The sequence below is a fragment of the Enoplosus armatus genome, chromosome 8 (genome assembly GCF_043641665.1).
Source record: "Enoplosus armatus isolate fEnoArm2 chromosome 8, fEnoArm2.hap1, whole genome shotgun sequence".
NCBI classification, from domain to species: Eukaryota; Metazoa; Chordata; class Actinopteri; order Centrarchiformes; family Enoplosidae; genus Enoplosus; species Enoplosus armatus.
Window position 1 is genome coordinate 23,206,342 of NC_092187.1, and position 13,086 is coordinate 23,219,427.

At 41.7% G+C, this 13,086-nt stretch overlaps 1 protein-coding gene across 1 annotated transcript; it reads right to left on the reverse strand.

The window, feature by feature from the left end:
• Positions 1–1,120: 1,120 nt before the first annotated feature.
• marchf9 (membrane-associated ring finger (C3HC4) 9) lies at positions 1,121–11,352 on the reverse strand. The gene is made up of 4 exons (XM_070909916.1): positions 11,020–11,352; positions 3,924–4,079; positions 2,142–2,334; positions 1,121–1,452 (listed from the first exon to the last, which is right to left on the reverse strand). The coding sequence occupies exons 1-4, from the start codon at positions 11,350–11,352 to the stop codon at positions 1,121–1,123; spliced, it is 1,014 nt and encodes a 337-aa protein (XP_070766017.1).
• Between the last annotated feature and the right edge of the window lie 1,734 nt (positions 11,353–13,086).

Here is a 13,086-nt window from a genome sequence, read left to right on the forward strand (position 1 = left end):
TCCCTAAAACAATATTACGTCACTACATTTACACCAGAAAACAACGACACACTCAATGAGGCCATGCATGCTTTAAGCCACAGGTGGGGTAAAGAAGAGACTGAGCGAGACTGAATAGTAAGAGATCATCTGATCCCCGTTTTTAATCCAATAGTTTACTTATTATCAAATCTGAATCAGCACACAGCAGCAACAATCTGTATTTTAGCTGAAAGAGCTGTAACACACTGCCATTTGTCATGTTGACAAAAAGTTGGTGCAATGAAATCAGATGTTTTTAAAGTGTTTATTTTGGCAAGCACCATTCGAAATAGAGCAAATTTGTCATGTGCTTATGTTATGTGATGAAGAATAAAATTATATACCCATGCAAAATTCCCTGTGAAATGTACATATGTCTCTTTATTGCAGAAAGGTTAAGTGTCACTGAAATCTTATTGTATTCTTTTTTTCTTTTTCTTTTTTTTCTTTTTTAACTTGTAATGACTTATTGTTCAGTTGTCACCTCTGTGTTTCCCCTCGTGTTTGTTTGTTTGTTTCAGTTTTCGGTCTATTTACCAGCATCGGTTAGCTTGTAGAAATTTAAAGATCATTATACATAGTTGTCTGGAAATGCTTGGCATGTATGGAGTTACATGATTTCTTCCAAAATCATACATCCGTACAAAATCAAAGTGAGTAAAAAAAAACAACCAAAAAAAGAATAGATACAAACCAAACCAAGAGGATCAAATCAAAGGAAAATGTCTCTGTGCATCCTGATATTGAACTGGAAAAAAACGTCTCATCGTCTTGGATTCGGTTATAAAGCGTGTTTACACTCCCCCCACCCCACCCCCCACCCCTCACATGTCATGTGTGATGTCTTTTAATGCTTTTTCGTTTATTTTCATCAGTTCTTTAATTATTGAAAAGGAGCATCTGGCTTCCTTTCGTTGTACGAAACAAGAGGAGAAATCCTCAAGTGTGTGCTGTCTGTCGGTGCATCTCTCAGCTCCTCGCAGGACTCCTGCTGCCCACATGAGTCTTTAGTGTTTAATGTTAGGTCCATAAGTCCGTCCTCTCATTTACATCTGGACACAAAGACGAGGTCTCTCCCATCACACGTGCCTGGGCCGACTCATACGGTGGTGACCCTCATCACCACCTCCCGGTTGGCGGCGGCGCTGATCCGCGGGTCGTTGGGCCGCAGTTGGCTCAGGATGTGCAAGATGGTGTATCCACAGTGGTGGTTCAGAATAGTTCTTAACCTCCTGCTCTGTCGCCCACTGCTGCTGCTGGCCAGACCGTGAGGGTTACCGCGAGAGCCGCGAGCCCCCGTCTTGCTGCTCGAACTCAACGGGTCGCCCAAGTCCTTTGATTTCTCATAGTTCAGTACTTTCCACTGCTGATTGACAGCCTGCCAGCGTTTGAAGATTCGATACACTGACGATCCCTCATGGATGATGAGGCCTGGGCAGAAAGAAGAAGAAGAAGAAGAAGAAGAAGAAGAAGAAGAAGAAGAAAAAGAAGCAGGGTGAAGGACAGTGCATGAAAGCCAGTGAATTCCCACTGCTTTACATCAAATATTATGCTAAAAGGCCCCACGAGCTGCAATCTCAGCATCATAGGTAGGAACTTTTATCTCCTCGCCTGTGGATGAGAATAGACAGTTGGCAATAATCACAGTGCAGATATCTGATGCCATCTGTTCTCAGCGTTGTCTTACACTGGCAACTCACTATTACCACAAGAACAGTCGAGCAGGTTGCTCCTAGAAAACAGAATCTCTTCTTCTCTGCGACATCATCAGAATTTGCTTTGCGTTCGGTGTAGCTGTCTTCTCCAACCTATGCACCATCTGCTTGTTTAGTTTAGTTTCTGTGTTTTCATGTATGACCTTAACCACCAACAGAATGTGAACTGAATACATGTTTTTTATCAGTGTTAGTTTGTCATTGCATAATGCAACCTATGTTTATTAATATATTTTTGTGCTGTTGCAGAGCACATCCTCATTTCTTTGCTACTCTTCTTGTTGCATAATGCATCCCTTTGTTCTCTGTCTCTTAAGCCTTCTACTACGTCCATCTTTTCATGTGAAATTCTTATAAAATGTGTCTTTAACTGCAGCACATTTTGGTCTCCACTTTGTCCTTTACCTATGCAGACGATATCCATGAAGCCGTACATGCCGTAGCAGATTTGGAAGAGCAGGTCCTGACGTTGCCACTTGGCCGAGGGGCTGAGGGAGGACCAGATGAGCCAGGAGATGCTGGCGATGAGGAAAAGGGAACCCAGAATAATGGCTGCTATCTGCACCTTCTCTATCACCGTCAGAGAGATGGCCTGCCACTGGGAAGGAGGAAAACAACTAAATCAGTGGTGGAAGAAGTACTGAGATCCTTTAGTCACGTAAAACTACCAACACAACAATTTAACATACTCTGTTGCATTCAATTCAATTTTTCAGCACAAACTCGCCTATAAATCTTTTTATAGTCAATTTAACAAAGTATAAAGCTGTCAGGGACCCAAAATACAAGAAAAATGACACGAGCGCCTATTAAAATGTACAAATCGTTTGTGCTTATGACTCAAAATATTATTCTACAATCGTTCAAGGTTGTAAAAATCATTGTTTCACTATTTATACACACAAATAGAGCAGAAGAATGTAAGAAATAAAAGTATAATACAGTCTATTTATCCAACTCATTTTTGTGCCTTTTCATTGAATGTACGCCTGTAAATCACTGAAAATATTAGTAATTGGAGCTAGTTTGGTAGAGCTAGTTTAAACTACTTTATGAGCAGTTAGGCAGTTCAGTCCAGTGGTTCACAACATAGAGGTCGGGCCCCTCCAAAGGGCCACAAGATTAATCTGAGGGGTCGTGAGATGATTAATGGGAGAGGCAAGAAGAAAAAACAAAAGTGATCTTAAATGTGCAGCCAAAATAGGCCAAAAAAGGTTGGGAACACCTAGTTTAATCTTTGACAATGAATTGTAAAATCTTAATCTGTAAAGTAAGTAGTAATTATATCTGATAAATGCAGTGGAGTAAAAAGTACAACATTTGTCTGAAATGTAGAGGAGTAGAATTGTAAAGAAGCATAAAATGGACGTCAGAGTTCCTCAAAATTGTACATAAGTAAAATACTTGAGTAAATGTACCACTTTCCACCAGAGAGAGAAATCTACATATAAAAGTACATGATGTAAACACACATTAACAAATATGTCAGATAAACAAACACACACACACACACACATATATGGCATCTCCTGAATAGGTTTTAGAGCCATTGGCTGCCTCTGAAAAGGAGGGCAGAAGGACAGTGACGCAGAGGGAAAATGTGTCAGCACAATATGGCAAACAGTCCTCACACCACAGCGACGGCCCAAGATTTGTTCTAGCAAAGAGTGTTGGGTCCGATGCAACAGCGTTTGTATGTTGTATGTTGTCAGCAGCGGTATAAATATATATTTTCATGCAGTAACATCTTCCTGCCTGACTCACTCATTTTAAAAGCTACACCTCACAGAGCATGACAGCGTTTACCTGCATGTCAAGAAGGGGTTTACGTATTCACATACTATCTCCGTCTTGTTTACGTGATGTTTTTTTTATCCAATACCCTGAATCAAAAAAGTTGGACATGCGTTTTTTTGTAAGGAACTCGATGAGGAGGCTGAGCCAAACCAAACTGAACTGAGCCAGGCCGTGCTGGCCTGTTAGTAAGTTGAATCACATGAGCAGCTTGAGTCAGATCCATCTGATCGGGCACAGTATCAGAGCTGGAGCAGCTTTCAAATTCTGCAATTCAAGAGGGGAGTGCTGAAGCCTCGTTTTACCCCAAAATTAGTTTTTCTTTTTGCTAAAACCTGTAACTCCTCGTCAGACTAGTTGGTGTGTTTGTGCTGCAGATTCCCTCCATGTTACCTGCAGAGGGTTCTTGGTGCTGATGGCCAGGACCTGGTACTTGAAGTAGCAGAGCTCGCAGCTCCAGGAGCCCCTCTCGCTGATCCAGCGGATGAGGCAGGGCTGGTGGGTGCAGCGCACCGAGCCGTCACAGCGGCAGGGGCTCAACAGCTCACCCTGCAGGACAGACGAGGGAAAACACAGCGTAATGAATTCACTGAAAAACAACATCAAAAATGTATTTTGATCTAATTTCTGCTGGTGAAATACATGGATCGTGTTTATTAGCGAGACCCGCAGGTAAGAACACAAACAGAGAGTTTATCCTTGGTGCTGCTTTAAAATACATGGTCAAGAGATTGTGTTTGTCCTGAGGAACTGTAGGGAAATTATTGGAGAGGGGAGGAGGGCTGAACTTAATGTTTCACCAGAATTATTAATATTTTCTTTGTTATAAATAATATAACAGTATTGAACTGGTACGACTTCTTTAAAGGAATAGTTCAGGCATTTAGGAAATACGCTTAATCGCTCAGTCGAGTCAGATGAGAAGATCGATTACGCTCATATTGTTTTGTGAAATAAAGCTACCAGCAGTTAGCTTAGCTTAGCATAAAGACTGGAAACAGCTAGCCTGGCTCTGTCCACCAGTTAAAAAACTTGCCTACCAGCACCTTTAAAGCTCACTAATTAAGACGTTATATCTTGCAAGGAAATAGCCCGACACATAGCCCCCTGAAAAACCACAATTTATAATTAATAATTATTGATTGATTTTTGTACGGATTAAACAAACGAGATATAGAGTGTTTAAATAAATCTCACAAAGGATGGTTGAAATACAATATAAATGCTGGGTAAGAGAGAATCTCCCAAGTTCTCCCAAAAGAGACAGACTAAAAATATAATTTACAATATCCTCCTTCTTTTCTGACCACCCCTTCCCCTCCTAATAATTTTCACAGTGTGACTTTTGGACCAAACCTGTCTCTTCAGCACCACACCAGCACCTGAAGCCTGTTGGCATATTCGCCACATTAAGGATGACCACATTCAGGCTGTCATCACCACTCAACGTCAAACATCCATTTTGTCAGAAGGCTTAAAATTTGCATGTGTGCATCAGACGTCTCCCAAGGTCTCATGTCATTTCTCAAAAAAAAGTTAAAAAAGCCTTCAGACCCCTGCCACGTCCTCCAAACACATGCGTCACAATTGAATGAAAGCTTTTAAAACAACAGCGTTGGGGAAGAATATCAGTATGAATCACTGGTAAATCAATGAATGGGCACAGCTTGACGCGGGGGCCATTTGGCGAAGGGGCGTGTTAGCGCTCTGCAGGGAGCGTTGGGGCTTCAAGGGCGGGCAGGTGAAGGAGCGATGAGCTGATGAAGCCTGATGAAGAGTCATGCAGACTCCGAGAGAGCTCAGCCGACCTCATCATAAACTTACATCTCTCAGCCGACCCAAACAGACACGGAAGACATCAAATATACATACTGACTGTCGGGTAGGTGGGAGAGTTCACTTCAGTAGTGTTAAATTCAACGGTTGTGATTTTAAAAAGCATTAACTGTTTGTAAACTGGACTACAGTATAAAATATGCATCAAATTTCCTGACGAAAATGTAAATTTAAATTTGGATATTTTAGGAAATTATGAGAGTTAGATGAGATGATCGATACCACTCTCATATCTGTCTGGAGCCAGGTGACAGTTAGCTTAGCTTAGCATAAAGACTGAAAGCAGGGGGAAACAGCTAGCCCGGCACTGTGCCAAAGGTATCAAAACCTGCCTACCAGCACCGCTATGTTACTGTATATCTTGTCGCTTTGACAAAACTCCAGGAAGTCACTGTGACCGGCAAAGAAATACATAACACTCAGTAATACCACATTCAATCTTGCTAAGCTAACCAGCTGCTGGCTGTAGCTTTATATTTTGCGCATCACACTTATCATCTATCTCTTGACATGAAAGACTATTTTCCAAAATATCAAACTATTCCTTTAAAGAGCAACTTAACGCCCCTATTTTATAACATTATTTTAGCTTGAACATTCATCCAACACAAAATTCAAATGCAGCCATTTGAACTGCTAGCTTAGCTTAGCTTAGCGTATCTTAGCTAGGCTTCAGCAGATGCAGCAGAGACAATGTAGAGTGACAGAACAGGGAATATGAATGAGGGGAAAGTAGGGGGAAAACGTAAATTTGCCATAAACACCAATCAAAACTAACTGTTAGCTTACTAGCAGTGTTGTTACTGTAATCATCATTCAGAATAAAATTAGTAGTTTGACTAAAAGGAGATGATGTCTGTTTGCTCGGTTTCCAGATCTTTCAGTTACAAACTGTGACTCAGAGATGTGAATCAGAGTACGTTCACAGAAACGTGCCAGAGATTTACCTGTTTGATCAATAAAGGTTTTAAGCACCAGAGAACTGCGTTGACACAAGTGATGCTTCAAGTGTTTTTTTCTGTCCGTCTGCACTCTGTCGTTGCCCCATCTGGCTCGTTTGACCTTCCCACTTATAATAAAAGACTTCAAGTGAGCGTCCCACCGCATAAAAGATTGGGTTTAGCAGATGAGCCACATGCCACTCATAAACTTTAAAATAACTTGCCTGCTGACATTATAAAGATAACACAGAGAAGGTCAGAAGCATATGCCAAACTAAATAAAAAAACATATGAAAGCAAACATTTCTAAAATGTCAAGCTGTTGCTGAGAAGTGTGTGTTGCGAGGAAACATTTCCAGGCTTGAACGTTAATGTCATGATCAACTAGAACAAAATATAAACAAAGACCTTTAAAAGCTGTGATTATGATTTTAAACCATTACCTGGAACAGAGGCTGTTTAAAGCAGAAAATGTGATACGTGTGATGGCCGATAATTTTGTCCAAATTTACGTCTCATTTCAAGCTAAAATCAAGAGCTGCTCCATTAGTGATGAACGAGAGACACATATTTTAGAGCCACACGGCACCCAAAGGATTTTCTCTGCATATGCATCCAATAATCTCTATTAAGTAATAAAATATAGTGTATATATATATATATACATATATACATATATGTATATATATATATATATATATATAAAAGCTTGTGTTATTTGCATTCCCAATTCTTCAAAGTGACTCCTGAATTCATCCCAATAATAATAACTCTGAGGGAACATTGTTTGATGTGAACAAATATTGATCAACCTGCTCATGATCACAGGTTGTTTTTGATGTACGGAAGTCTAATAATGACTGAACAAAACAAACCTTCAGAAAATCAGCCTTGTTTTGAGTTTGATGCAGTAAAAAAAAAAAAAAAATGAGGTCAATATTCTCGATGCAAAGAGAAGCATAAAGTAGAAACATGAAAGTCACCAGAATCAGTGTTGCATGCTTATCACAGATGGTAATACTAATAATGAATTGATATGGTTTTTATATTATATGTTTTACAGTAATACTTCCTATTGAAGATCCTGGGAGGCAAATAAAAAGTAACCTAACTGAATCAAATTAACTCGATCAAATCCAACTTTAATAAATCAATAAAGATGTAAGTAAAACATATTTTTTTGTATTTTTGTGTGTGCGTGTGTAATGTCTCTTTTTACATTTGCTGGTTCTCCCATTTGAGAGTCAATCTCTGTACCTGAAGGCAACACACAGAGTAAAAAAAAACACAGAAAGAGACATAAAGGTCACATCTGGACCAGCAGGATGTACTCACGCTCAAATAAAACTAGAGCATGTAGAGTTATACTGCGTTTCAGCAAACAGTGAAGTCGACTGTAAAGCAACATCTCACTTTTAAGTTACCTTAGCAAGGATGAAGCTGGAGTTTTTCTAACAAATCCTATGAAAAAAACAAAAACAACAATGTGGCTCCTACTGAGACGTAAATCTTTAAAAATAGCTCACAAATATATAGTTTAATTATTTTTTTTAATAAAAAGGCTAAAACATTTCCAGCTGGTCCCTGCAGTTTTTATAAAACATTACTCAAACAGGAGTAAACCGTGAACTATTTTAAGCAGTGGATTAATACACATTTGGTGCTCTGGTGAGTATTTACAGCAGCAGGACGGTGAACGTGGGATTGAGTCAAAGCAAACTACAGTCTCCAGATTCTCCAGGAACACGTCACCCAGTGCAACAGCGTGCCTCTTTACTGGGTTTTAGAGGCTGTCCTCCCAAATGCCCCCAAAAAACGATATGACAAGACCTTCTAGTGGGCGTAGTAATTATGATGGGAGCAAAGGAGGAAGTGAGGCGACATTATTATAGAGCCACAAAGTCCACAGAGGGAGGAGGTCGCAGCTTTAACACTGGAGGTCGCTGTTCATGTAACGTTTCCTACTGACAGTCAACGAAAGTCCCCTAATCTTAACGAAGAGCTTGTTTGAACCCAAATCAAAAGGTTTTTCTAACCTCAACCGTAGCGTCGTCACATCATAAAACAGTGACTTGTAACGTTTCTTGAAGGCACAGACAAATGATGTCGTCCTGTTGATAGTTGCATCGGATCAGAACGACGTGTTTTGTCGTTTCATTTGGAGGACTTGTGTTTTTGGATGGCACAAAGGAGTTAGATGTATCAGGATACACAGACTTACAGATACTTGTTAGTAGGATCAACGCGTATTAATCCGCAGCTGAAAATAGTCCCCAACAAATTCACTGTTCACTCCTGTGTGAGTAACGTTTGATAAAAACTACAGTGGCTGTTTAAGGAAATTATTTAGCCTTTTCAAAAAATCAAATTATACATTTGTCAGCCGTTTTTTTTTTTCTTTTTTTAAAGATTTACATCTTCAGTAGGAACCACATTGTTGGTTTTTGGTGTTTTCATGGGATTTGTTGACAATAAGAAAATGATACGTATCCTTTAACAACAAGTAGGCGCTGTTCCAACAAACATAAATGCTGCCCACCACACACAAACACACACTGTTCCTGCTTGGATGATCTGGCGTGGGTTTGTCCCTCAAGGCCACTTCACAGAGCATGAAGGTGTTAATTTGGTGTGTCACTTCTATGACTAAGAAAATGGTGTTCCTCCTCAGCTGTAACCTTTAGATTAAAAAAATTCGGTGTGGAAGTGCCCCCTGATCTCCAGACTGTGTGTCACTGTGGAAACACGCTGTTGGGCACTACAAGGGAAAAGGGCAGGCAGGGGTGATCACCACCGCCTCCTCCACCTCCTCCGCCCCCCCCCCTACTCACTCCTCACTCTAACATGCCTGTATTTCCACGCAAACCTAACACTGCCAGCCCCTCCAGCAGGCGCTGTGAATCCAGACAGTGTTAAGTGGAATCAGTGGCCCAGCTACTGTACCATGGCACACACTGACGCCTTTGACAGACAGTTAATAAGGATTCATACTCAATGCGGCCCACAGAGCAAGGTGATTATGTCTGTAGGTAATTGGCCCGCTGACAGCGACATGATCCCATCCCCTGTTGTGACCTGCTTGAATAATGAAATAACAATAAAATGGCAAACGCGTGCTCCCCCCACCCTGCACCCAAGGAGGTATAAAGCACTTTTACCTTTGCACAGAAGATTGAGTGCTGCGGAGGCAAAAAAAAAAAAACCAACAAGCTAATATCAGAGTGAGGAGCTGATGTAGTAGTGTAGTCTCAGGGTTTTCCCTCAGTGCTTTGTTTGCTTGCTCTTTGTCTGTAGCTAAAAGAGGCAGCTCAGAGCCATGTTGCACGATGAGTCACCTTGCCGGAGAGCCCGAAAGCCCAAAACATCAACCTTTTATTAAAGGAAGATGTTTGAGTGGGCAAGATAGCAACCTGGGGTTGATCCCTGTCTGTAACATCAAATGACTTTGTATCCAAAACAAGCCTGAACTGTTTTATACTGTGTCCTGTGGCTCTCCAGTTTACTATGTCTCACAATAGAAACTCTAAGGCAGATGTCATAAATTAGCACATGGGCTGTAATAACACTATACGCCTATCTTAGGGAAGTGACTAAATGGTAATATCCATCTGTGCTCCTACAGGATTTACAGTGTTTCTAATTATCTCAGGCTTCAGGACTACCTGCTGAGCCAGGCGGCGCAGGTTTCTGCACATCTGGTGAGATCCACATTTGGCCACAGACCAAAGAGATGCACTACTTATTGTTTTGTTTGGGCTCCGGAGGGAAAAAAGAAAAAAAAAAACAAGCACCGGAGAGAGAAAATAGATAGGACAAAAAAAATGAGATAAAATAAAAAAAAGGGTGACAAATTCATTTAACTTGTCATTTATCGTCACAGTCAACACCATTGTCTGGCCAGGAACAGTGATCGTCACAAGATCAATAGTCGATCATCCTGTTCTGTGACACATGCAGATGGAGGACAGTTTGATTTACATTTACAAAATGATTGTGACTCATGCATATTCAGTCCCTCTCACTCTATTTGTCATCCTGCAGACCTAATTGGCTAACTTTCTTTGTTGCTATGCTGGCCGGATTTCAGTTGTGTGGGAACTGCTGCCTCTCCACCGCTGATTAGCTTAGCTTTGAAAACAGTGTTATTTAGACAACCAGATCACTGAGCAAACATCTTTTCAGGACAAAAAGGGACAATATTTGCCTCTAAATCGAGGGTGTAGGGACAAAGCGTCCTATGCTGAGCAGATTGTAGCCCTCTGAGGCAAATCTGTGATTTTGGACTATATAAATAACTGATTTGACTATCTTTACATGATTACAATCTAGGCTTCAGCCTTTTTTTTTCAAGGGAGGCAGTTGAGGGGAAGGTGGGTGGGAGACAGAGACAGAGAGAGAGATGTAGGACAGGATGGTTGTAGTAGCTCCACTGAATCAGAGATCCTTTGTGATTTGCTGTATAACAAAAAAATCAAAATGGCAGATTACAACACAGAACCAAGAGTGATTGTTCCAAAATAAGAACATCCTAAAATCCTGCTGTGCTGGAACAATTCATGCATGGTGAAATGGCTCTCCACAGCACCACAAAGGCTCTGAGCAGAACATTTAAAAGCACAGAAATGAGAAACAAACACGCTGTCTGTCTGTCTGTCTGCCTGCCTGCCTGCCTGCCATCCACACAGGACGTGGCATCACTGCTGCATGTCTACCTGCTCTGGGCCTTGGAAACAGATCCGGCACTGGGGGGTCCGCAGGCTGCTGGCGGTGCTGGCCAGAGACACGGCGTCCAGGCTCACTTGCAGCTTGGGCTCCTTGTCCTCAAACGCCAGGCTCCGGGGCCGCGGGTCGCTGCCGTAGTACTCCTCCTCGTCATCCCGGGAATGGCAGTCGACGAAAGGCGGCCAACCGCAGCCGCCCATCCCCAGACCTCGCATGGTGGTGGACCGTCTATCTGTGTCTGAACCGGACTGTCTCGAATCGGATCGCATAAACACCAGGACTTTCAGTTCATTAAAAAACATGCGGATCCGATATTTGAACATGTTTGGCTACATACAGAATCCGCCAGACTGAAATAAATAAATGAAGTGTTTTTGTCTTTTCTCCTCTCCTTCTATTATTATTATTATTATTATTATTATTATTCATACATGTTCTTTTTTTATTGTAGTATTTTCAGTAATGCCACAACCAGCTTATTAATTGGAAATCCAGAGAAATAAAGGCTCTCGCCCCACTGATGGCATGTGTGTCTAAGCCAATGCGGATGAAAGATTTTCCCTTTTAGCTGGCCGACACACTCTTTCAATATTCATTACTCAAAACAACTCAGCAAACGCTGTCTAGATGCCTCTTCCACCGCACCCCAGAAAACATTACAACTTGTATGTTTTTTTATGATTTCCACGGTCCATTCTTTCTTCACCTCTCTCTCTTTTTTTTTCAGATGGGCTTGCAGCAAAAAAAAAAAAAAAAAATAGCCTACATGTTTTTGCTACCCAAAGCAGAAGACTGCGAGAGAGTGGACGAGTGGAAGAGAGAGCAACACAGAGCCAGGAAATAGAAGATGGGATGTAAAAAACAACGACATGCCATCCATACAGTCACATCTGGGACTCTTGTCAAGAATCATAATCCAAAAAGAAAAAAGGGTGCGGGAGATGAAATGGAAGTTTGATTCGGATGTGATTATAATATGTCTGTATTTTTCTTTTTATTGTCCCTCAATGTAGCATCCCAAGCGTCAGATCATGGTCCATTTTCTTTTCCTTCCCCCCTCTCTCTCTCTATTTCATCTCCGTTTTGAAAAGCCTCTGGTTGATCCACGAAGAATCCGCGCCACTCACCCCGACAATCCACGTCGAGATCAAAACCACAATCCTTTTCATTTGCATTTTTTCTTTCTTCAGAAGAAGCCTATGCTGGAAACGCGGCAACACAAAACACCCGAAAGCCCCGTGTTTCCCATCGTCGCTCGATGTCCATCAGCATTTCATTTGTGAGCCAAAAAATACGGCGCGCTGAAATGTCAAAGAGAGGCAGAATAATAGAAAAAAAAGGCACCCTGCGATTTTTCTAATTAGAGAGAAAAAACGGGGGGAAGGCGCATGGAGATGTCTTCGCATCCGAGAGCAATTACACAGCAGTAATGGCATTGATTATTGGATCAGATAGATGGTGGTGATGATACTGCTGGCGCTGATTTTCCTCCTCGAAATGGTCGGCTTGGAGATTGAACCAACGCAGCAGCTACTTCCGGAATAGGGAGAAGGAGAAGTAGAAGAAGAAGAAGAAGAAGAAGAAGGAGATGACCCTGTAAACAAGTCGCTATTTTTCTCATCCATCCGTCTCCGATGGCTGATGTGCCTCTCCCCGTGCTCCCAGCAGCTGGGCAGGGAAGGAGCTCTGGCTGCTTTATTATTGACCAGCCGCCGCTGTCCAGGGTGCTGAGCTCCCCTCTGCTGACGTGCGCCCTGCGGCCACATGAACTGGGAGCCCGCGAAGTACGAACTGGACCTCCCTGTTAATGTGTGTGTGTGTGTGTGTGTGTGCAGGAAAATGTCTGTGTGATGTTGTGTGTGAGAGCAGTTATCAATTACGTTTTGCTTCCAGGCAGTGATGGAAGAAGTACTCAGATCTTTTACTAAAGTACAACAATGTACAAACGCACAAGTCCTGTAATAAATCCTCCTTTCTATTCTCGCTGAGAGCAACATGAGGAGATTGATACTTCTCTCATTTTTGTAAGGTTTATATGAAGCTACAGCCAGGAGACA